General features: G+C 38.2%; 1 protein-coding gene across 1 annotated transcript in view; it reads left to right on the top strand.

Moving 5' to 3' along the window:
* Nucleotides 1-4,822: 4,822 nt before the first annotated feature.
* The window catches only part of LOC124622511, a 65,847-nt gene continuing 45,756 nt past the window's right edge, over nt 4,823-24,913 (top strand). The window contains exons 1-4 of the mRNA XM_047148231.1: nt 4,823-5,323; nt 5,431-5,594; nt 16,029-16,236; nt 21,100-21,456. Coding sequence (XP_047004187.1) covers nt 5,278-5,323; nt 5,431-5,594; nt 16,029-16,236; nt 21,100-21,456 — 775 coding nt within the window. The 5' untranslated portion in view covers nt 4,823-5,277. The remainder of the gene's footprint in view (nt 5,324-5,430; nt 5,595-16,028; nt 16,237-21,099; nt 21,457-24,913) is intronic.

Genomic DNA, 24,913 nt, shown 5'->3' with positions numbered 1-24,913 from the left:
AGCTGTTCCAGAATCCAATTTATTAATTGGTCTGCCCCTCCAATCTTTATGACGTGAAGGTAGCTGAGTTGTCAAGTCACCTCATCTGCAGTGGTGTGGGCTATCTAGTCGTCCTCTGCAGGTTCAGCCACCTGCCATGATGGCTGGTCTGCAAGCAGCTGGATGTAGGGTGCATCTGTTGGATCATAGATCTACATTTAAATCTGTACTTTGCGAACCACTGTGAAGTGCATAGAAGAGGGTATGACCAATCGATCCAGTCATTCCAGTTTCAGGGTGGGAAATCCAAATATGATACTTAAAAACTGTATCACCCACCTTTTCTTCACATTTTACAGTTAAATTTATTAAATTAAGGGATTTATTAACGAATTTAAGAGCTTTTATATAGTTAAAATTATTTAAAAAGGAGGTGTAATGAATGTAGATGACGTTGGTAGCACTGCTGAAAAATATTTGCTGGCAAAAAAGGTCGATTCTATTTTTATGTTAACAGATGGTGTTTTGTTTACTGTCAACCTAATCTCACTTTCCCATTTCCTGTTAATGTGCTCAGTACAATGTCTAATCGTGGTTGTAAGAACTCTGCTGATAACTTTTGTTATATTTGTGGTGAATTTAGATTAAAAAACAATAAAGAAGCATTACTAAACTAAAAGAAGGCGTCTTTGTCGGAAATGACATTAGAAAATTGGTGTCTGATGTTAACTTTAAATCTACAATGACCTTAAATGAGAAAGAAACATGGGTATCACTCAAGCAAGTCGTTACAACGTTCTTAGGACATGACAAAGACTCAGAATATGTTTCTATTATAGCTACAATGTTAAAGAAGCTTAAAACTTTAGGATGTTTAATGAGCCTGAAAGTTCACTTTTTGAACAGTCACCTTGATTACTTCCCGGACAATATGGGAGATGTTAGTGAGGAACAAGGAGAGTGTTTTCACGCTACCAAGGCCACTGGAACACCAACATGATGGGGGACTATTGTTGGTCAGTTCGCCGAGAAGTTCAACAAGCGACTCATCATAGAAAAAGCTACACAAGAAGCTTCAGTGAAAAATGAGAAAGAAAATACAAACCAATTCCAGCTGGCAAGTGAAACCTCTATTAACACATATCATTGTTTTAAGTAGCTTACTGTAAATACAAACCATGCTTACATTGTAACAAAGCATTTCATTAATTTTCCCGTTTAGCATGTAGTATAGGGTTTTTATACTATATAATGAAAAGAATATTGTTCGAAAACTATGGGTGATACAAAAAAACTTAAGGCTAGATTTGGATTGAGCTCATAAAAGTATATAAAGATCAGTTAACAAACTAATTTTTTTAAAAAATTTCTCTTAGCATGTGTTATTCACGATGAACGGCCTACTGTCATGAATGAAGGCTTGACACAAAAAGTTGATGAGGCAATTCGCCGAAACAGGCGCTTTGCTATTGACGATTTGCATCAGAAATTTCCACAAGTTTCAATATCAGTGGGTTTTTTACATTGTTACTGACAAACTTCACTACAAAAAATGTGTCCGAGATGGTTTCTGGAAAAGTTAACAGAAAAACACAAGACAAAGGGAATGTCACTTTTTTGTCCATTTTGGAACACTATGACAAGGATGGTGACGACTTCTTGAGTTACATTGTGGCTGGTGATGAAACGTGAATTGCGCGCTACACCATAGAGAGTAAACGTCAATCCAGTGAGTGCCATCATTCGAACTTCCTGACGAAACCACGAAAATTCAAGCAAGAACCTACAAGACAGAAAATCATGCCCACGGTTTTTAGGGGCCGGGAAGGCATTGATCTGTTAGACTTTTTGCCAAGAGGAATGACAGTAAATGATGAAAGGTACTGTGAAACATTATTAAAGCTTAGGCTCGTGATTCAAATTTGGCAGGGGAGACTGCTCTCTAGCGGCGTCGTTCTGCTTCAAGACAATTCTCGGCTTCATGTTGCGGCAAGAACAAGGACGCAACTGGACAAGTTTCATTGGGAATTATTGGATCATCCACCACACTTAGTGTCATCAGACTTTCATCTGTTTCCAGAGCTAAAGGAATTTCTTTGTAGAAAGCGCTTGGAAAATGATGAAATTTTGCAATAAATTGTTACTAACTGGTTTAATGGTCAGGCAGCAGAGTTCTTTGATGCTGGGATCCAAAGCTGATCCCACGACTTGACAACTGCTTAAATGTTCATGGTGACTATACTGAAAAATGAAAAAATATGCATATTGTATTTTGTGGTACAATTTATGTTCCTAAATAAAGTATCTCTCACTCCATTACAAATCGGTTCTTACTTTAAAAATGATCATCTTATAAATCATTGTAATTGTATTAGTTGTCCTTTGTACTTAAGTATTCATTGTTGCTACAACTGCCTCATATCCACTGATACTAGCTCCGATGTGAGCATCCTCAAAGAAGTCAGTTGTATTCGTTACCATTAGGGCTAAAACATTACCATGATAAATGGGATTCTGAACTAACCATTCTAGATAGTTTCCTGAGAAGGCATTTTCTAATGATTCACAGGATATCTTGATATACCACCACTCACAAAACTATAATTAACCCAATTGATTGTTGGAGGATTAACGTCTTCTCCACTGATTACAGTATGATTAGGAAACTTGCATACCAGTGAACTGAGGTTTTATCTTAAGGTTTTCAGTTACATCAGGAAGTAAATCTTGTGGCTGGTAGAAGGATCCCATTATAATTTTATGTGCGCCCTTGATATTGTATCTTGCTCAGACAATTTTGATGGAATTTCAAATGTCTGCTTCAGTAGATCAGAGTTTCCTGTCTACTGTGACAAACACACCACCTCCATTTCCTATCAATTCGGTACATGCTTAAATTTTCCCCAAGAATCTCAGTACTGTGAATTATAGGTTTGTCTCCTGTGTAAACTTCGTGTACAAGAGGTGAGTGGGAGTTGTTTGATGAGGTGTTGCTGGTTGTCATTGCAGTTGTGGTGTGGTGTGGCCACTGCAGCTGCTGAGGAGTAACCTCCAGACCACCAGTCAACACCGAGCAGTAATCTTTGGAGATGATACCACTTAGATTAATCTCTGTGCATGATATAAGCATGCCATTCAGTTCCAGGTCCATGATGACTGGAACATGGTCTGATGACAGCACTGTCGTGTTCTAGGCACTGACGGTGGCCTGTCATAGACTCTTCATAACTGCAGCTTCAGGAACATCAGCTTGTTCTCGGTTTGAAAAGATTGTTGGGTCATATGGTCAAGATATGATTGGGTTATCAGTCTCTGCAGGACTCATTAGTTGTCAGTCATCAATGTTTGTAAACCTGGAGTTCTACAGGATATTTTTAGCATTAAAGTCAGCATCTACGACTATGCTGACGTGAAGTGATAGCAACACAAAGATGTCACAAGCTACAGATGCCCACAGGTGTGGCCTGCACAGTATCCTGTGACTGGCTCCGAGAATAGTCCCTGACCGTATTAATAGGATTATCAAATAGCTTACTTGTAATAAATTCCATCAGAAAAGAAACCTAGTTATGAAAAGCTACAGCAATCAGCTGTGTCCCATTATATTTCACTGCACATCTCTCAGTGAAGCAGTGCTCTGCTCCCACAGATTTTGTTTTTGTTTTTGTATCTTTTTATAATGGCGGTATACCAGAAATCTGTTCTCAATAGTAAAGGCAGTTTGACCAAAGTATATAATATCGCACTGATGGAGAATATAATAAATTCAGGGTTTCCTTATGCCTAGACCATCCTTACAGAACCAAAAAGGGTACTAATCTTGGCTGGCAGGCGAATGGAAAGTTTTTTATATTGTTCCAGTTTTAGATGGTACACTCCCACTAATGTTTCATGACAATTTGGATTTTTTTTCATTAGTGTTATTCTACAAGAGAGCCGAAATATCTGGATGAGATATGTTGAGCATAAAACCTATTCTTGACAGAAAGACTGCTGCATTAAAAGAGGGAAATACAGTTATTTGATATCTATTAAGGAAGAAAACGCAGTATTCTCTCAGATGCCTTGTAATATCGTCTATTTGGATATATGTTGTGGTCTTCAGTCCAGATACTGGTTTGATGCAGCTCTCCATGCTATTCTATACTGTGCATGGTTCTTCATCTCCCACTACCTACTGCAACCTACATCCTTCTGAATCTGTTTGGTGTATTCATCTCTTGGTCTCCCTCTGCGATTTTTACCCTCCACGTTGCCCTCCAATACTAAACTGGTGAACCCTTGATGCCTCAGAAAATGCCCTACCAATCGATCCCTTCTTCTAGTCAAGTTGTGCCACAAATTTCTCTTCTCTCTAACTCTATTCAACTATCTGATTTACCCCTGGATGTATATATTTTCGAATCAAATAAATGGTGATTGTTTAAATTGTTTGTATGATACCTTTCCAGTTATTTCTCTTCTCAGAAGTTTACCATCGAACTTTATCAGGTGATTCCGTTATGAAGTTTGGTTTAGTTATTAATAAACTTCTTTGTTGCTAGTTCCTTAATTCCAATACTATGTTCCGACTGATTGGTTCACGGATAATATCTTACAACCTCACAGTCACCGTACGCTAGTGGACTAAACGAAGAGACGCTTTGTTAACGTTTTTTCTGGTATGATCCGTAGGTGACATCGACCGCCGTTTCGTTGATGTCTAGTCGTTTAGTGTGATCGGTCTTCATTCTTGATGCCTAGTCTACTCCCAGTGAATAACTATCAGAGTTAACAATAATAAAAGCTATGGCCAGTGATCACTTAGCTGTGACAACAGTAGCAACCTCTGTGGTCAGCGGAAGTAAATGTGGTGTTTGTAGCTTATTTTGACATTTACTGTTAGGTATATGGACTACTTTCCGTAGCACCGTTAACCGAGCGTATATTGTTGTACATCACTAGTGTTTAAAACAACGATAATGTGAAGCGACTAGTCAAGTCCAACAAGCATGCAGGGAATTTAAACCCGATGGAAACGTTTTTGTATAATCGCTATGCTCTCCTTAAAGTGGAACCCAAATTGTAATACCGTTCTAACGCCAGACAGATTTGCAAACCGTACCTTATCCTGGAGGTGAAAATTTGCATGTGAGCCGAAGGGAGGAGGCGCACTCCACTGATATTCATTCAAAGTCGTGTTGACAGTGATGTGAAACTAATGCTGCACTTCCTCTGCGAATTTTTGTTTACCAAGAATATAGTGCACTGTTGCTTCTCGTGTGCTTGTGAAACAATGACTCGATACAAAATGTAAATATGCATAATAAAGCTTTTTTGTTTGGATTCGTATATTCCTTAAGGGGTAAGTTGTTAATCTATTGAGACCTATCATGTTTCACCGCTAATTTGAAATCGAAGGTACGTAGCTGTTATATTGTGCTTATCAAACATCAATGTGGCCCATTTCAGGCTGTTTAGTTTCTGGTGCCTCAACTGGTGAATGCACTGACCTACACGGAAGAATTATTGCTCCAGGCCTTCATTACGTTCCCGGTCCAGATTCGTGCACATTATGCATTTGCGACAGTGGAAGCCCAAAGTGGTGTAAGGCAGTTCTTTGTTCGCCGCCACAGGTTCGTGTATTTGAACTACCTGAGCAAGTGGCTTTTTAATCTTAGAATGAAATTCGGTGTGTGCACTCCTAATTACCTCCTAATACAGTAAGACACGCAAATGAGTCTGCCCTAATGCCATGCCAGTTGAGATTTTATTACACACACATTTCAGTTGATAGTACGAACTACAAAATAAGCATGAACAAACACAAATGCTTAACATAAACACTTTTCATGGAATTTGGTCGATTGTTCACTTTCCAGTATTAATTTGATTGCACATCATGTTTACAGTCATAACAAGACTGATGCAAGTATTGCAGATGCAATGGAAAATGTAGTAAAATTGTTATAAAGGGGGTTACGACTCATGAAAGGGCTGTTTGAACAGATTGAGTAATACATGAGCAAGAATATCTCAGGTACAATAAAGGTTTTAAATGAGAATGGTGGAACAATAGGAGGCAATGGAGATAAGCCCATACCAATGATAACCATTTTTTTCTCTTTTTTTCTATATAGTGTACATAGTGTTTACGTAGTTGTAATGTTTGTTTGTGTTCCATCAATTTCAGTTGACACTTTCTCATACCAATGATGGAGACTGCTAGTATAGTTTGCAATCCATGGTGAGGATATGCCCTAATGTACAAGTTATCAGGGTTTCTTCCTGTTCCATTCACATATGGAGCATGGAAAGAATGATTGTTTGAATGCATCTATGCTTTTTGTATCAGTTTTGGCCAGTTTTTCGGTATTATGAAGATTCTGCGAATGACATTCTTCAATCTTCAGTATGGATCTGTGGAACAAAAGTGAATGAAGTAAAGTAAGATACAGCTTCCTCAGGCTGTCACCTCACTACAAAACATAGACCTCATGGTAGGCTACAGATCACTCTGTTACCAGCTTACTTTCCAGTACCTAATATACACACAAAAGAGTGTCACTGTTCTACTTGGTTCTGTTTGTGCACATATTAGCTCATATGCCATATCGTCATGTTATGGGATGAAGCATACATACGGTATCAGTAGGTTCATTTGACCATCAAACCAAATTCATGGGCAATTAGGAGGTTTGTAGTGTTCTGTAATGTTGTGCTAACAAAATTGCGAATATAGTTTTTCACATTTGTGTAGCTATCTAGTAGAGCAGTCCAAGGGCACTCATACAACAGTTTGTAAGGGAGGGGGCTAGACCTGGGGTGTGGAGTACTTTTAATATTTTGGAAGGTGAATAGTGACTTGTACGTAACCATAAAAAAAAGTTCCAGTTCTGTCCTCATTAAAAACCTATGTAATACTGACTTTAAAATCATTTTCTCGAAAGAACAACACCTGACTACACTATATTTTTCGTTTCTCTGGGAGTTTGGCGTGAGGGGGAGGTGCCCATACTTGGAGTTGTCACTTGGGTTTATCAGACAGTCATTGACTAGCAAGAAATCAATGTGTTATCAAGAGTACGTCACATTTCTCAGACATTTCTGAAGCTCTCACTCTTAATATATTACACACTTCAACAGCTGTATACATACCTCGGGTCTACTTCATCAAAGAAAAATTGTTTGAGTTACGAAAGTGTTAAATTTTGGTTAAAGTCACAAGGCGTTAGCAGTTTTATCTGGTATCATTGCAAACACAAACATGGTTTTAATGGTGTGTGTGTGTGTGTGTGTGTGTGTGTGTGTGTGTGTGTGTGTGTGTGTGTGTGTGAGAGAGAGAGAGAGAGAGAGAGAGAGAGAGAGAGAGAGAGAGATAGTGTGTTATACAATTGTTGCAAGAAAAACCAATGTTTAAAGGCAAATTCCATTCTGAAAACTTCAAAGGTGTAATATGTATATGACATGGATTATATAATGAGCAAGTTGGATTTGGCATTTATCTGTTGATGTAGTCAGTTAAGCTGAATGGAAAGTTTAGTAGTGGAAAGACTGATCAATTTGTAGAAAGGAATAGTGAAGAGGGGAGTGGGGGAAGAATGGATGATTTGTACCTGAAAATTTTCCAGAGTTTTTGATATGTGTCTGAAATATATCTGTTGGGTTTCCTGCAACTACAATGGTCAGATGTGGATGAGAGGAGAAGGATGACTCATTGGTAATGGCAACTTAGGTACTGGGTGTTGGGTGTGTATCATGTACATAGTGTATTTGAAAATTTGTGTGTATACAACAGTGCTTCCAACAGCATTTCACCGTGAGTCAGTGTTTTGAGTATTACCACCCATAATGCACTTGGGTGAATCTGGTTTCCATTTGGCCAGATTTACTTAATCACACTAGTCAACATGGGGACCAAAAACTGCCAATATGTCACAACATAATAAGTCACTTTGATGTGCTGTTGAGGCTTGCCATTCAGGAGCTTGGTGTGATAGTACATTGCTCTTCAACCTCTTGGGTTGGACAGTTCTGTGTTTTCACTACTATGAAATGAAATGGTAACTGTGTAGCTTCTGGATCATACATGAAGATGTAAATAGAATGTCTTTCATAAGACTGTTCAGGAAAATTGGTCTGCCTATAATTTGATGGTGCTTAATAGAAAGTTAACATATGTCATCCACCTGCTGCGTCTATTTAACAGAGAAACCCACTGTATTTGTCACATGATCTAATCTGTTATTGCCAAACATTTTTTAGTACATCTTAGAAACAAGTCTCCCAAAGGACAAGATTTGGCTGGCATAATTTTGAAAATATGTGCTCAATAAATAGTTTATTGTCCCTTGTCATGTAGAAGCACACATTAGATGACCATCTGGTAGCACTGCTTAAATTATACTGCAAATATTCGTCCTAAAGATACAGAGCCATCATTGAATGTTGGGGCAGAGATTTCTGGAACAGTGTTTTTCTGTCATATGACGTAGCTATTAATTCATAGGAATAGTTTCTTATTGCCTAAAGAAATTTAAAAAAGGAGGAGGAAACTAAAATAGTCATCTGTTTTTTACTTTTTGTAGCTGTGTAGGAATCTCATATGAGAAATATATGGGGAAGTCAATGATACTAATTATTCAAAATTTCTATTTCAGCATATCATTTAGAAGTGACAAACCAATTGTATTGTTTCTGCAGTAAAATTTATTTCCTGTGAAATGTTCGAGCTGAGAATTCTTCAGCCCTGATGCAATATGTAGTGAGAGTGTAGCAGCAATACCTGCATCACAGAAAATGTGCTTCCTTACTGCAACACCCAGTTGGGTGCGCTATCGTTTTCAAAAGTTCCAGGTTTTGTGCTAATTTCTGAGACTTATTTTTCAGCTCCTTAGGCCACGAAATTAAGTATTGGATATGTGTCGTCCTATGGGATGCTGCCTAAAAACAAAAGAGAGAGACTGACCATTAATATCATAATTGATTTGCTAACTTGAGCCACTTCAAGTTAAGGAGTTTTAAATTTGATGCCTCTCTCTACGATATTTGTATCCTATGCAACAGTTGCCTCCCTCCCTGCCATCAACTGCCCTTTCCCAACCCTCTCCCTCCCTCCCCGCTTTCTCTCTCCCATCACCATCCCACCTGACACATCCTCTCGTCCCAACCAAGCTGCAGAACTGCAGCCTTGAATTCAGCTGGCACAATTTACTCATACGCGCGTGTGTGTGTGTGTGTGTGTGTGTGTGTGTGTGTGTGTGTGAGAGAGAGAGAGAGAGAGAGAGAGACAGACAGACAGACAGTTGTACTGTTAGATACAGGAATCAGCTTCTGCAGCTGTTCTGAAGCCTGCATGATCTTAAGAAAAAAATGAAGGTATTTCTACATAATGGGTGGCGAGCACCAAACTAGTATAAATTACTCTTATAGTAACTCTTGAGCTCAATTTCTATTTACTTCAGTAGTTGTAACTAAAGTAGTAATGCGTTATTGCTAAATAAGTAAGCCATTTCTGCACACTGCTGGCACGTGCATTACGTTCCCTCACAGAAAATGTTGATTGTCGGAAGACATTATTACAACATCTTTTGCGTCATATATGTTCATTGCTATAATTTTAGAAGCTAGACAGTATGTACTAATTAATGATAAGATATGTGTATTATGAAAAAGAAATATGCTATTAGTGGATGAATCGATTGTTAACCCTGCCATCTACAGGTACCAGTGTCCATTGTTGGTTGGTGATACATATTAATTTAAGCTCCAGTTTGAAATACAACCTAGCAGCAACATGGAGGTGGCCAACAAATGTTCATAAAACATACCAGAAAATGAAAACGAGCAGTTTGCTTCAATAATGAAAAAGTACATAACTACTATTGAATCTAAAATGCACAATGTCAACATACTAAAAAAGAAAAAGGACGCTTGGGAAAAAAAACACTCGTTGAATATAACATAGGAGCTCTAACACAAAGATCACAATAGCAGCTTAAAGTGATTTGGAAGGACAAGAAAGTGAAAGCAATGAAAATGAAAGCTAAATGTAAATAGAGTATAATTTCAAAGTGGCGATGGAGTAGATGAGACGAAGATCGATGATATAAGCCAAATGGTTATTCATATGATCCCACAGATTTTCAAGGGGATAGCTGGAGATTATGTGATAATTTGAAGTAAATTTGATGATAACTGCTGTGAATGTAGCAATGAAACTGGTGAAGGTGAAACTTTATCCCATAGTCACGAACCTTGGCATGCGTTCTCTGGTGGGAGCTAATCAGAAGATGCTCCCAGCAAAAGAGGGAGAGAACATGCGGTTGTGTAATTTTAATTAAAGTAATTAAGTATAATGGGTCTTCTGACAGTTTGGTCTGCAGCATCTGCTTTTGTCTGAAATGCATATTGTTCAACGTCATTCACCTCCACAGCATCAGGGTGATATACATCACTAACTTCTATTCCAAAGTTGTGTAGAACTGCAGCAACCACAATAACATTCTCACACTTGTTTGGTTTAAATCACATTGTTTTAGTGAGAATTTGGAAATGTTTCCTCCAAACACTGAAATCTCACTCTACTACACTTCTGGTAGCAATATGGGCTCTGTTGTAGCATTGTTTGGCTTCCGTGTAGGCTTGGAACACAGGTGTCATAGGATGTTCGTAGAGAGCATATCCACTATTTCCAACAAGCAACCCATCATATTGTCCATTTTCAAATTCTGCAGCAACTCTATTATTGTCCCAAATGCGTGCACCATGCGTGGAACCTGGCCAACGGCTTACCACATTCAAAATCTTCATATTGGCATCACAGATGATTTGTGTATTGATGGAAAAGAATTTTTTGCGATTTCTGTATAGTTCTGCTTGTGCTCCAGAAGGACAAAGCATCGGAATATGTACACAGTCTATGGTCCCCATGACATTAGGGAATCCACCAATTCGCTGGAATTCCCTTTTGTTTTTTGATGTATTTTCTTGGCTCTATGGCATGGACACAAACAGTGGTTTTAAGGCAGTTAAATTGTTTGTCACACTGTTAAAAGCTCTTCCAGCAGTAATACAATGAATATTAATGAGATCCCCTGCTACGATTTGATAAGTACCTGCGCGAAAGATTTGCAGTCCACAAAGAAGTTGCAGCTTAGGAGACAAAGCACAGTTTGTGTCAGAATTATGCTGTAGTGCTCCAGCATACCAAGCAGCAACTCAAAAGATTCCTTATGAAACCCAAACCGCTCTTTGAAATCATTGTCACTGTACATCACAAATGTGTCTCTTCTCTCCATTACACCCCTCATTCTTAGGATGTTCACCTCTTCCTCCATCTCCATATATTCTTCATAGTCCAGGTAATCCATATAATTCGACGCTTAAAACATACAACTCAAAGATCACATCGTACTCTCTTACTTTACTCCTACTACTGCCTAGGCATAAATTTTGGCCTTTATTTCCTCCTTAAGTTACTAATGTAGTAGCTTACTCTTCAGTGGTGCTCTCCACCGGTAATAGAGTAAATAAGTTTAGTGCACAAGTAAATGAAAAATTTACTTCTGGAGTAATTTACTCCTTTAGTTCAGTACTATTGACTGGAAGTAGCCGATTTCCTTCTCCCTTAGTAACTTACTACTCTAGTTTCGCTTACTCCTGGTTGGTGCTTTCCACCAAACTAGTGCATTGGGAAAACTGATTCCGGTTACTTCAGCAGACATCAAACATTCAGCTTCTGGGAGGAGAAAATGGTGGCTTTATGGCATCGATACAAATATTTTGTAGGCAACAAGCGAAATAAGTTTTATCATAAGAGCATTTAATGTGGTTGAGTAATGACAATAGAAAGATACTGTGCAAGTATGGAGAGCTTCATTGGACTAACAAAATTGGAATGCTGTCATTACAAGCATAAAGGATAGCTATGTGGGAAACATTCAACAAATTCAAAAGCAAGAGTTGTTGAAAAACTCCAAAGAAGTTTTGGTTTGGATAAAGTCAGTGGCTCAAACTTATCGGTCCAGTTGCTTCTTGGTCATGATTGTATCAAAATGGAAAATGCCAAACGTGGCGTGAAATGCTTAATTCTTTCTTCTGAGTTAGGCTCATTGAAGAAGGCCGCTAGCGAACAATTCTTATTTTGTCGCCACACAGATGTGAAAATGGGAGACATGATTCGGTGTAGAGCTATGACACTTTTTTTATTCCATCATAACAAATGTATCTTTCTAAATGGTTCCATAATATTATCATGAAAGATCATTGCTTACCTTCAGAAAATTCACATTATTTGGTCAGTAGAACAGAAGGTTGAAAGTCAATTGCTGTCATGAAGAAAATACAAACTTTTATTTTTAAGTTCATAGGAAGACCAAAAAAGTTTTTATTCAAACCAAAATATTGGTTTGTTTCAACAAAAACTCTACAGAGAAAGATAAAAACTATAATTTTTAAGAGTATGAGTTTCTAGATTCACAAATAAGTTTTGATATATAGTCACCCATTGTGTGATCATTGTATATTCCTTGTACCAGTTTGGTGACTTCTGGACTAAAGATAGAGAATAACTCATGTCCTTCTTCCACGATGACTGTTCTTGCTTCTTTGATTACATTGTGTTGTCTTAATCATTCAACATTCAGCAAAGTACTATCTGTTAGGCTTTGTATTCTATAGGAAGTGTAGGCCTATTGGCTGCATTTTCTTTTTTTTTAGCATAACACAAAATTTTATTGGATATCGCTAGTTGATAACTCATCTCATTTGAAACATGGCACAAAACTTGCAGCTGCGTAGTGCCCAAATGCTCCATAATGTGCTAAGGCTAAGGAGCAAATGGCCAATGTGAGGTCTTTTTCTATTGTCCACCACCAGTTGTTATGCCGAGAGATTCTGCATGATAGTTTATCTTTCAGACATGAAAAACACTGTTCGACAAGGGTTCTATTTATGATATTAAAGTGATGTAAACAAAATCTTGTTGTCAGGGATACTTTCTATGTAATATGTATACATACATACATGTATATCCACAATTCATGGCAAACACAGGGACGTTGTCATTGGGTTATCCCCCACCACACGTATGTCATTAAGACCACCTGTAATAGTTCATTAACTCGAACGGTCTCAGCTGGTCGCTGCCTCGGCAGTAAACCTTCACTCTTCCCAGAGGCAGGTGCATTGAGTTTGCAACGGTGGTGTTAACCTTAAATTGTGTCAGTCTTAACGAGTGGGTGTTTTGGCTGACAAGTAACCGTCTCTGTCATATTTCCAAGCAGAGTTGAACTTGTAAGTTCGTGTGTTTAAATGGATGTAGCCCGGTGCTGAAGGTAAACTGACTGCTTGTTTTTACATATCTGCACTTCTCTAGTATTAATGTAGTACAGGTGTATTACTGGAGAGGAATTTTTAAATTTTCGGAAATGCCACATCATTGTGGGTGTCAATATAAGTCAAACAACCTCTGCTATATCTGTGGGAAGTTCACCTTTGTCAAAAATAGGAAGAAAATTTCAACAGTAATAAAGAAAGCATATAAACATTACTTTGGAGTAGAGGTAGGAGACAAAGATAAAGAATGGGCACCACATTTCTGTTGTGCTACATGTTAGTGCAAACTAATTCAGTGGTGGAAAAAGTAAAGAGAATGTAGCGTTGATCACCATGCCCATGGTGTGGAGAGACTACAAGGACCATGTTACTGATTTCTATTTCTGTCTAACAAAAATTCAGTGTTTTACAAACAAAAAATGTAAGAGGCAGGTTGTTTAGCCAGCTCTTCCTTCAGTGAGAATGCCAGCGCAGCATTCTGACAGCCTTCCAGTTCCTTCAAGAGCCCCAGGTCAAATGCGAAGTGACAGTGAAGTAAGTAGTACTGAAGAAGTCACAGATGATGATCCTTTATATCACTGCACAAGTGAGTCATTGCCACATTTGTTAACACAAGCAGATTTAAATGATTTAGTATGTGATCTAGGACTAAGTAAACAAAAGGCCTAGCTGCTTGGTTCAAGATTACAAGAGTATAATCTACTCCACCAAAGTATTAAATTCACTGTGTTCAGGCACATAAATCATGCCTTTATTTCCTATTTTGTAATTGATGGAGCTCTGACATTTTGCAATGACGTTGCTGGCCTAATGGAGGTGCTAAACTTCACCAATATTTCAAAGGAGTGGGGAGACTTTTCATAGATGTGTTGAAAACAAGTCTCAAGGGTGTTTTGCTCCACAACGGAAATAAAATACCCTCTGTTCCTGTAGCTTATGCCAGCTTGACCAAAGAGAATTACGAAATCGTACAAAGGATTCTAAATTTATTACAATACAATGAATACAAATTGAAAATATGTGCAGATTTCAAAGTAATTGCTCTGGTACTGGGAATGCAACAAAGCTACACGAAGTGTGCCTGTTTTCTTTGCGAGTAGGATAGTCGAGACAGAAATTCTCACTACTTGAGAAAGAAATGGCCTAGGCAGAGATTGAAAGTGGGCAAAAAGAATATACAATTCGAAAGTCTGGTAGCTCCTGAAGACATACTGCTTCCACTGCTCCACATCTAACTTGGCCTAATGAAACAATTCGTAAAGGCCATGAATCCAACAGGCAGTGGGTTTGCATATCTGGCTACCAGATTCCCCAGTCTTTCAGCTGAAAAAATAAAGGAAGGTGTATTTATGGGCCCACAAATCAAGGAGCTGAAGAAAGATGCAAATTTTGAAGCACGTTTAACTGACAAAGAAAAGACAGTGTGGGACTGTTTCAAGATGGTGTCAGAAAACTTCCTCGGAAGAAGAAGAGCTGCTAACTACAAAGCAATGGTGAATGACATGATCAAAGCATATCAAGATCTGGGGTACAATATGTCTCTGAAGGTACATATGATGGACTCTCATGTGGACTACTTCACAGAGACTTATAGTGACATATTGGATGAAGATGGCAAAAGATTCCATAAAGACATTTCTGCCATAGAAAGGCGTTATGAAGGGAAGTGGGTACTTCCTATGTTAGCAGATTATTGCTGGAATATCATTTGAGAGAAGAAAGATTCACAATACAAGAAAAAAAGTAATGTACATTACAATACAGGGGCTCATTTTATTGTCAATTTTCTGTAATTTCTCGTCTCAAATAAATGCTACAAAGCATATACACAAAGATTACTGTGTTATGTATGTTGGATCTCACCCTCCATTAATGTGATGAACTTACGACATCATAGAAATGTGAATTTGTTTATCGAATTTCACCTCATGTTTGCTGCACTATATCAGATACAGAAAAGAGAAATAAAATTGTGATAACTCATGAACAATCCCGGACAAAAAAAACTGAAAACAGTTTTGAATTCAGCACTTAAAGTACAACTAGGATCACAATCTATTTTTTCAGAAATAGAAAAAAAGTTTTTTGAACAGTGAAATTTATCTCCCTGGTTTTTGTGCTGTACCTTATAATTTATCTGATTGTTAAAGAATAGTCGTACTGATTTCAGTACAAGACAATTTGTTGTCAGTTAAAATAAGAAATAATACATTTAAGACTCAGTTTCTGGTTGTAAAATACTATTTGCATGTTACAGTATTAAATTTTCATTCCCTTCCCCCTCCCCTGCTCTTCAGTTGTAATGATTGCTTATTTGCTATAACCCACACAAACATTGAAAGCCTCATATGCAGAAATAAGTTCTCGACATTGTCCCAATAATTTGTGTCCTGCCATTCAAAATAGCATGTGTCGGAAATTTTAGTCACTGCAAAGGTAGAGATTGTAATGAAAAGGATATGAGAAGAAAATATGGTAGATTTATGAGCAATAAAGACTGAAAATTATGTTTTGTTGACAAGTCTGTTTGCACTTCTTAGCTTAAGTGCTTGGAAAAGCTACCTGGGTAATTGGATCTTTCCCCATAACTTGGGCAAAGACCAGGATGCAGAATCTGTTGATCTGAACAGTACAAATTAACTATTCACTGAAGACTCAGGTCAACACCAAGAAAAAAAATGCTTGATGCCATAATCAAGTTTTAAAATTTGTCATGCAATATTTCATTTCAGGATTGCAAATCCTTTCGGCTGGGCAATTCGTGCTGCGAGTTTATCTGCCTTGATACACTTGAAACACTCCAGAAGCCTTCAGGAGATTCAAACCATGAGAGCACGACTGACTTGGGCCTCCGGCTGATAGCATATGCCATCACTGTGGTGCTGTTCTTGTCCCTTTTTTTCTTCCTTGTGCACCGATTTAGGCAACGCAAACTCAGAGGTAAGTGTGTCGGACACACACACACACACACACACACACACACACACACATACACACACACAGAGAGAGAGAGAGAGAGAGCAATTGTGGAAAGTGATGGCAGTGTCGGCTGCTTGACAGAACTGAACTCTGCATTCAGAATTATGTGTCCGTAACTGTGTGCATAATTTTTATAATAGGTTTTGTGTGTGTGTGTGTGTGTGTGTGTGTGTGTGTGTGGAAAAACTGCTGTGAAACAACTGAAGTGTATAATTCATGGTCAAATTGAGAGATGCTGACAATTAAATCTTATGGGTACTACATCCTGGAATTCCTGTAATGAGTAATGCGATGTTTGCACTGAGTTTGAAAAATGTTTTGCAACCGTGTTTGCAGCTACTGCGGGCCTCTCAGTGTTTGCAGCATGTTGCAAACATGAATATAGCCGTCTGTGGCCATGTCCATACAGATCGAAGGAAACATTATTTCTAGCCTACTACTACTAAATGCCACTGTTTGACCCAAGTGTTTGTTTATATTAAGACTATGAATTCTTGTAGCACAATGTGGTATTGTGTTGCCTCTTAGAGAGTGAAGAGTTCAGATGTAAGAAAGAAATTTGTGCTTCTGCCAACACAGTACGGATTAACTGTATCAGATACTCTTTGATGCAGAACTGAATTAAAATAAGAGAATGAAATAATCATCAATGAGTGTGGACATGGTAGGGGAATCAACAACTACTACAGGTTCTCCTGTCGTATCTTAACACCAGTTGTGGCATTACTGTAGAAGAGGTGGTAGGCATTGATAATTAAGAGGATTTGATTGAATTTATTGATGTATTATATATTTCACTATATAAGTGTATGTATTATAATTCCATGTTATTCACACAGTTAAATTGCTGATGTGTAATTCTTAAACCAGAGCTTCACAAATTGCTGGAACTGTTTGATATATAGCCGGCTTTGAAATGTAGAATAAATATGTAAGCTCTGAAATAAATCTCTTATTGTGAAAACTGAAGACTAACAGCAAATCCATGCTTCGCAGAATATTGTTTTCCGAAACTTATCTTTCTTTGAAATAAATTTCTCTAACCAATTCATTGCAATTTTAAAATTGGATGGTGACACCCAAGTGCAGCTACAAAAAGCATCACTTCTTCCACATTCAACATGTGCAGCACACCATTCACACCAAGTTTGCTACAGTATGTTTATGCTGAGCGTGACGACTGTGCGGTTGTAATCATCTGCTTGTGTTGTCAAGTATTAGTAATGCAGCACCACATATCATTAATTCATCCTCTTCACTGGACACAACATAGTACTTAATGTGAATGGACAGCATAAAATTTTACGGAGCGAGGTGGCACAGCGGTTAGCACACTGGACTTGCATTCGGCAGGCCGACGGTTCAATCCCGCATCCGGCCATCCTGAGTTAGGTTTTCCGTGATTTCCCTAAATCACTCCAGGCAATGCCGGGATGGTTCCTTTGAAAGGGCATGGCCAACTTCCTTCCCCATCCTTCCTTAATCCGATGAGACCGATGACCTTGCTGTTTAGTCTCCCCCCCCCCCCCCCCCCCCCCCCGCCCCCCTCCCAAACAACCCAACATAAAATTTTGCTGCCTATGTGATTGTTGCGAAGGATGGGATAACATGCAGAGATGTGTGTTGCTAGTGTGGCCGGGGATGCAAACAATGAACATAGTTGTAAATGTGTTGCAACTTTGGTCAGAAGCAATTTTACGTGATTGACTGGAAAAAATGCTGCAGACATGGGTGGAAACAATGTTGTGACTGGAAAATTGTTTTTAAATTCATATAATGTGGCTAAATACTCCATCTTTGACAACCAGCATGAACTGTAAACAGTGGTAATTTCTGAAGACAAGTGACAGACAGTTTTGTATCATTTTTCAAGGTAGTAGACATTGATGTCTGGAAGAAGTTGTTCATTATGGAACATAATCAGTGTTGCATTGCTTGTTAAAGATCTCATACCACCTGAAATTTAGTACCTGGCTGTTCATTCCATATCTCAAAATAATGAATTTAGTATTGTCTACCATCTGTATAATCTTAATAATAAAATTTGTAGTGACCCTAAAGATTGCACTGAAAGACAATCCATAATCTTACTATGTTTAAACCCCACAGTGGACATAGGTTATGTGATGTGGTTAAAGATATAATAATACAGTATTTATTCATCTCTCTGTTCCTTGCTGTACTTCCTTGTGTAGAATGTGAAGAGCTTTCGTATATTTGTGTTTGATGATACCAGGATCGTGGCAGTGTCTCTTTACTGCAACAATTGAGTCTTGTTTTGTGCACCTTGTTTCCTCAAAGTTACAGTAATCTGATTACTACATCAGCACTTACCCTAGTATTTGTTCTAGGTTCTTTTTTCCCTTCATATCAAGAGTATTTTGCTTCTTAAAATTTTTTTTAAACAAAAGTATTACAAACCAGGAAGGTAGATGAATTTTCAAATTAGATTGTTTGATGGAAATTTGTGTACCTATTCCGTTTGTACTCTTTCAGTGGTCTTTCTTTACTTCCAGTTTTTCCACCTCTCGTCTACCACAGCTACATTTCCATTGCTTCTAGATGTTTGACACCCAGTAGAGAACAAACAACTGCTTTGTGTGATATCTGTTTCATTCTAATTCAGTTGCACAGCTATCAGCTGAGAGGTCATAGAATACTTATTAATATGTCCAGAACGTATTAACAGAGAAATTGATGATGATGATGATAACAACATAATATACATGTAGTGTAAAAATGTAGTCCATTTAGTAAATATTAGTGACCTGTTCCCGCTTTGCGTGGTTAGCACTTGTTCCCGCTTTGCGTGGTTAGCACTAAGTACGGCCAGACTACTTGTCTGGCATAGCGGTAATTTTGTTTTCGGGTCCCTGCATAGTGTTATGATTAAAGTTCAGAGAATGATGTTAGGTAACTCTTTCAACTTAAACAATTTATGCAGTGTAGTCTAGCAAAGTTCTCAGTAGATGCAAATGTTATCTGTTCCTTATTTAATTGGTGTTTGAAGACAGATCTTATGACAATGACAGGAGCTGCAAACTACCATGCCACTCAGTCTGCCTGACTGCAACACCGTTTTGGCACAAGCTATGGCTGCTTTCTGGCTGCCTGACTACACGCCAGTAAGGCATGGTCTCTTTGACCACAACAGAGTTTGGTGCAAGCTTTGATCACTTGCTCACTGCCTGACTCAGACGACGGCTGGCACGCACTGCGTTACCTGTATACTTCGTACTATTTCTGAATTTCCCTTCACACCCATCAAATGTTAACTCTATACCAAAAGTTCTGCTCGTAGCAGCTTAATCTCTGATACATCCTGCATTGCAGGTCATTTAGGGGGTAGCTCACACTGGGCTCCCAGAAGCAGTGGCTTGGGCCGACCTGGCAGTGCTGTAATTTTTTTTTTAAAAAAAAAATCAGTCTATCTATATATGAAAACCAAATCAAAATCACTACTGTAGTGTCTGAGATTGGCCCGAACATACAAAAATTGTCATGGGGGATGGGACTTTAATTTATATATGTGTAGAAGAAGATAGATAGATTAATAAAGGCTAAGGAAAATGTCAGATATTGCCATGGCCTATAAGTAGGAATCTTTCAAGTTTTCACCTGGGATAATGTGGGAAAACCATGGAGGATCCAAAATGAGGGTTGTTGGATTAGGTAAAAAACCTTGTCTTCTCTTCACATGAATAATTTTCATTTATTTTAGTGGCATAATTACCATAACACACACAGAAATTCATTTCATGCAAAGCAGTAGTGTCTGCTTATCCATTTGTTTCAGAGAATAGCATTTCCAGAACTAATTAGAAGGTTATGAAGCACTCCTGCAGGGAGTAGTAGACTGAAATGAGAAAATTGTACAACTTGGCTTTGAGAGCCTGCAGTTCAGTTTCCTGCTAACAGCCTTCAGTATTTGTGGGATACTAATGCTTTTATAAGAGGTCATGTTATCCACCAAAAATTTAATAACCTCTTGTATATGACAACTTGTATGTTACCGAGTGAGGTGTCACACTGATTAGCACATTGGACTCGTGTTTGGGAGGACGACAGTTCCAATTTGTCTCCAGCCATCCAGATTTAGGTTTTTCTTAAATCGCACCATGCAAATCCTGGGATGGCTTCTTTGATAGGGCATAGATGGTATCCTTCTCCATTCTTAAAAAGCATTCTGAGCTTTTGCTCCGTCTCTAATGACCTTGTTGTCAACAGGACGTTAAAAACTAATCTTTCTTCATTCTTTCATTCATATATTAATGGGTGGACCTACAAGATAAGCCGGTTATGAGTTTCTCAACTATCCTCCATTTATGTCACAGGAAATCAGCTTTGGATTCTGCTTCCACTTTTATCGACGTGTGTGTGTGTGTTTTTCATTTATTTGAATGCATCCATAAACACTCCTTGTCTTTTGTAGATGTACATCACAGTAAATGTTGCTCTAGTTCCTTTACTTTCATTCCAGTCTTGTCCTGCAGAGTTATTTCCTCACATTTACATAATTTTGTGATAGTTGACTATTTGATTGTTTACTTTATACATTAATTTTAGAGTTATATGTGGCAGTTAACTGTCAATTTAATAAGAAGTGCATGTGGTCTGCACAGTGTAAAAGGAAAGCTACATGTTTCTCTCTGATTAGGATTTAACAATACACTTTCCGGAAATGAATAACTTTCCATGAAGTGAAATGTTAATTGTTAAAATATATGAAACATTTGCCCTTGTTACCACTTTACAGTTTACTTAATTACGGCATTTATTTTTTGTATTTGCACTGATTTGATTCAGGGATTTTTGCTGTTTCAGGACGACAGAATAGACAGCTGAGTGAAGATGAACGCAGCTTAGGCAGTATTGGATATATTGCAGGAAGCCTTGCTTATTTGCCAGGCAGTGTAGGCAGTTACCTTGGATCAGCGGCAGCAGCAGATCCCCATCATCACCACCACCACCATTTGGAATTCCGATATGGAAATGAAGAAAATGGTGCTCATTATCCACTGTGGAAACCACCTGGGTCTTCCTCAAGTAATGGTGCTGGTTATTTTCCCCGTGGTGAAGCACCGCCACCTTATGAAGAGGCAGTGGCTGCAGCTAGGGCAGAGGCTGCCCTTGCGGTTGCTGTTGCAGCTGGAAGCTTGGGGACCACTACTGTCGGAGCCGGTACTGAACATTCACTCTTGTGTAGCCGATTTGCTATGTATTTTGACCTGCCCATGTTCTTTCTAAGACTTATCTCATTCATTCATTTCTAGACAAATTTCCTTGTATGACTGTTATCATTATACATACATAACTTCACTATTCGCAGCTTAGGTACATTACAGTATTGGGGAGAAAAAGAGAAACAGGCTAAACATAAGACCTTCATTATACAGACATATACACTGTTCGTGCTGTAGTCTTCAGTGCGAAGATTAGTGTGATGCACCTCTTCATGCTACTCCATCCTGTGCAAGCCTCTTCAGCTCCGAATAACTGCTGCAGCTTACATCCATTTGAACCCGCTCACAGTATTCATTTCTTGGTCTCCCTTTACAGTCTGCTTTCTGTACAAACTGTAAATATAATTTTGCTCCATGTATTGTATCCCTCCTACCCTCAGAATTTCAATGTGTTCTTGTCAACATTGTCCAAATCTTTCTGTAAACTTACAAATGCTATAATCATAGATTTGCCTTTCTTTAACCACTCATATATCTTGTACACCAGGTGGAATACTTTTTATAAATTTTGAATTACAAATCTGAGGTAAAAGAAACAGAATTAACCTGATTAACACGACGCAAATGAAATACAAAATTGCTTTAGTAATGCACCTTGGGTTTTGTGTTACAAGGTGGGGGTCGACAGAAGCGTCCGATCCCACGCGTCGGCTTTGACCCATGACGTAAGGGTGTTGTCGTGTGTGACGTCATGACGGCGCGGAGTTTGGTTTGAGTGTGGCTGTCTCCAGTTCTGTTTTATCTTATTTTATTTAATTTTCTGATCTGTTCGTTCTATCTCGTGAGATTTTTTTTTAAATTTAAAAACACTTATTACTTATTTTAATTATCTGTTTCCTCCAATTTCTGTTTTAGTTTATTATGTTTATCTTTCTGATCTGTTTGTTCTATCCTGTGAGATTTTTTTTTAAAAAAGACAAAAAACACTAATCAGCTACAGAAGCATCTTTATCTTCTATGGGTTGCAGGGGTTACGACCCCTGGGGAGGCGGGTGGGTATTCATGCATGGCTGTCTTCACGTACACGATGTAGCTACGCAAGGCATCTAAATTTGTTTATATTTAGTTTGCCCCCCACCCAAAACACCCCATTTCCCGCGCTTGTCCGGTTAGTGTCATTAGGCTTCTTGTGGAAAGTGTGTGTGTTTGTTTTTGTTTCCGCCATATTTGTGACGTCATGGGTCAAAGCAGACGGGCGGGATCGGACGCTTCCGTATTTCCCAAGGTGGTATTAGCAAACAAGGCATATTTGTTTGCTTACATATTTTCACCATCCTCTTTGGCTGCTTTGTTAAGATGTATTTTAAGACTTCTTTTACATCTGCACAGCTCTTTACATCTTTTATTTTCTTCGCAGTTTATCATAGAGATTGATTCTTTAGTAAAATACAACAGTTAGTGGTTTAATTTTATTCTTTCTAGCGAGGTATAATCAACCATTGTGTCTCGTTTTCTTTTTTAAAAATTGTAGTTTGGAACATGTATTCGCTTAGAACTGTCAAAATACCTCACTTCTTAAAAAGTTCAATGCATTTGGCTTGTTTGCGACTTTTGGTCATTATTCTGATGACCTTTTTCGAAATTTGAATATGTTTTTCATATTCTGTGCATTTTCACCCCAGAAGGTTTGTGTGTGTGTGTGTGTGTGTGTGTGTGTGTGTGTGTGTTTGTGTGTGTGTGTGTGTGTGTGTGTGTGTTTGTGTGTGTGTGTGTGGGGGGGGGGGGGGGGGGGGCGCAGGTGCGAATTGCGCGCGAGTCACGTGTATGCACGTGCGGGGGAGACTTAATTGCTGATCCGCATAATACCTCAAAATTTTGTGCCTTACATACTTCTGTTGTCCCATTATGTACTTTAATTCTTGTGACTTTAGGTATTTTATGTATATAGAACTTTCTGTAATTAGTCTTTTTTAATTAAGAATTACTGTCTTGTTTATTGACCACTAACTTTTTCAGCAATTTCTGAAATATTTCGTACTTACTGTTTACCCAGAGCAGAGCATGTATTTATGAACAGAGGAAGAGCTGCCATTGCTTTGATTTCTCATTTCAATCACAGTATTCCAGTTATAGTATTTCAGAGACTTGTATACTACCTGATTGTTATTCACAAATGTCAGTACCCAGATAGCAAGTACTGGGTGATTATAATTAAAGTGCACTACTCACAGAGGTGTAGTTTGGGCTGTAATTATCATATGGCAGCGAAACTTGATAGATATTCTAAAGCATTAATGTGGAACCAATTAGTGCTGGAAAAAAATTAGTTCAAATTGTGGGCTCCAGGTGCATATCTGGTAGTGTGAATGTAAGAAAGATGTATAGAAATGTTTTTATATGTAATGGATTAGGAGTGTGATATGGGCAGAAAAGGTCAAACAAGTGAGAAAGGCATAAAGTTGATTTTATTATTAACAGATGCTTTCACAATTTGTTCAGTATGAGCACCGGAGACATCAGCGTGGCATCTGGTGGCCAAAACTGGAGCTAATTTGTTCCACTGTAAATTGGTTCCACATTAACACACCAGCATGTCTACTAAGTTTTGCTGCCATACGATAATTACAGCCCACACTGGACTTCTGTGAATAGCCACACTTTAATTATAACAACTCTGTGTAGTATGCAGCATTAAGAAATGTTGGAAATATTCTAGTGTATTGCAGCTAACAGTTATTATGGTTTGGTTGAAAGTTCTTCAGTAACACCTCCTCCGCCCGTGTCCCCTTTTATTTTAGACAGAACTGTTTTTATTTCATGTGTGAAATCTTGTGTTTAGTTAAGAGTTGTACATGAAATAGGGCTGGACAAGAATGAAAACAGTCAAAAGTTCTGGATAACTTGTGTGCTTGGTTGTCAGATGACATGTTAAAACATTTAAAATATGTTCATTCAAAGGAATTGGATTCAAACTCTTGTCCAGAACTTTTGATTTAGACCAACCTGGTTCCTGGTTTCCCAAACCCATTTTAAAGGAAATCTGATGGTTGTTCCCTTGGAGAGAGTTTCACCAGTTCCTGTTATTATGTTCACTGAACTTTGTGCCTTCCTCTCTATTGACTTGGAGCCTAATAGAACAGTGTACTCTAATCTTCTTTACTTTTTATTACCCAATTCTCAAAAAATCTCATTTTATACATCCACTATTTTTCTGTCTTTAGTCAGTTGCTGTAACCATGTTTCTAAAAGCCACTCATTCTTTATCTTTCATAAATTCTGTCACTGTGGCTTGACGGAGTGGGTGAGTATCACACTGTGAACCCAAAGGCTTTGGCGAAAGTTGGTCAAAGGATTTTTCCTGTCACTTACCGCTTCTGTAATACTTACCAATATTTTGTATAAGCAAAAAATACTGAGTTCAAATTAGACTGTTAGTTCCATTATAACTGGATGTA

The sequence above is a fragment of the Schistocerca americana genome, chromosome 7, assembly GCF_021461395.2.
Source record: "Schistocerca americana isolate TAMUIC-IGC-003095 chromosome 7, iqSchAmer2.1, whole genome shotgun sequence".
Classification (NCBI taxonomy): domain Eukaryota; kingdom Metazoa; phylum Arthropoda; class Insecta; order Orthoptera; family Acrididae; genus Schistocerca; species Schistocerca americana.
This window is presented reverse-complemented; position numbering and strand designations above follow the sequence as displayed.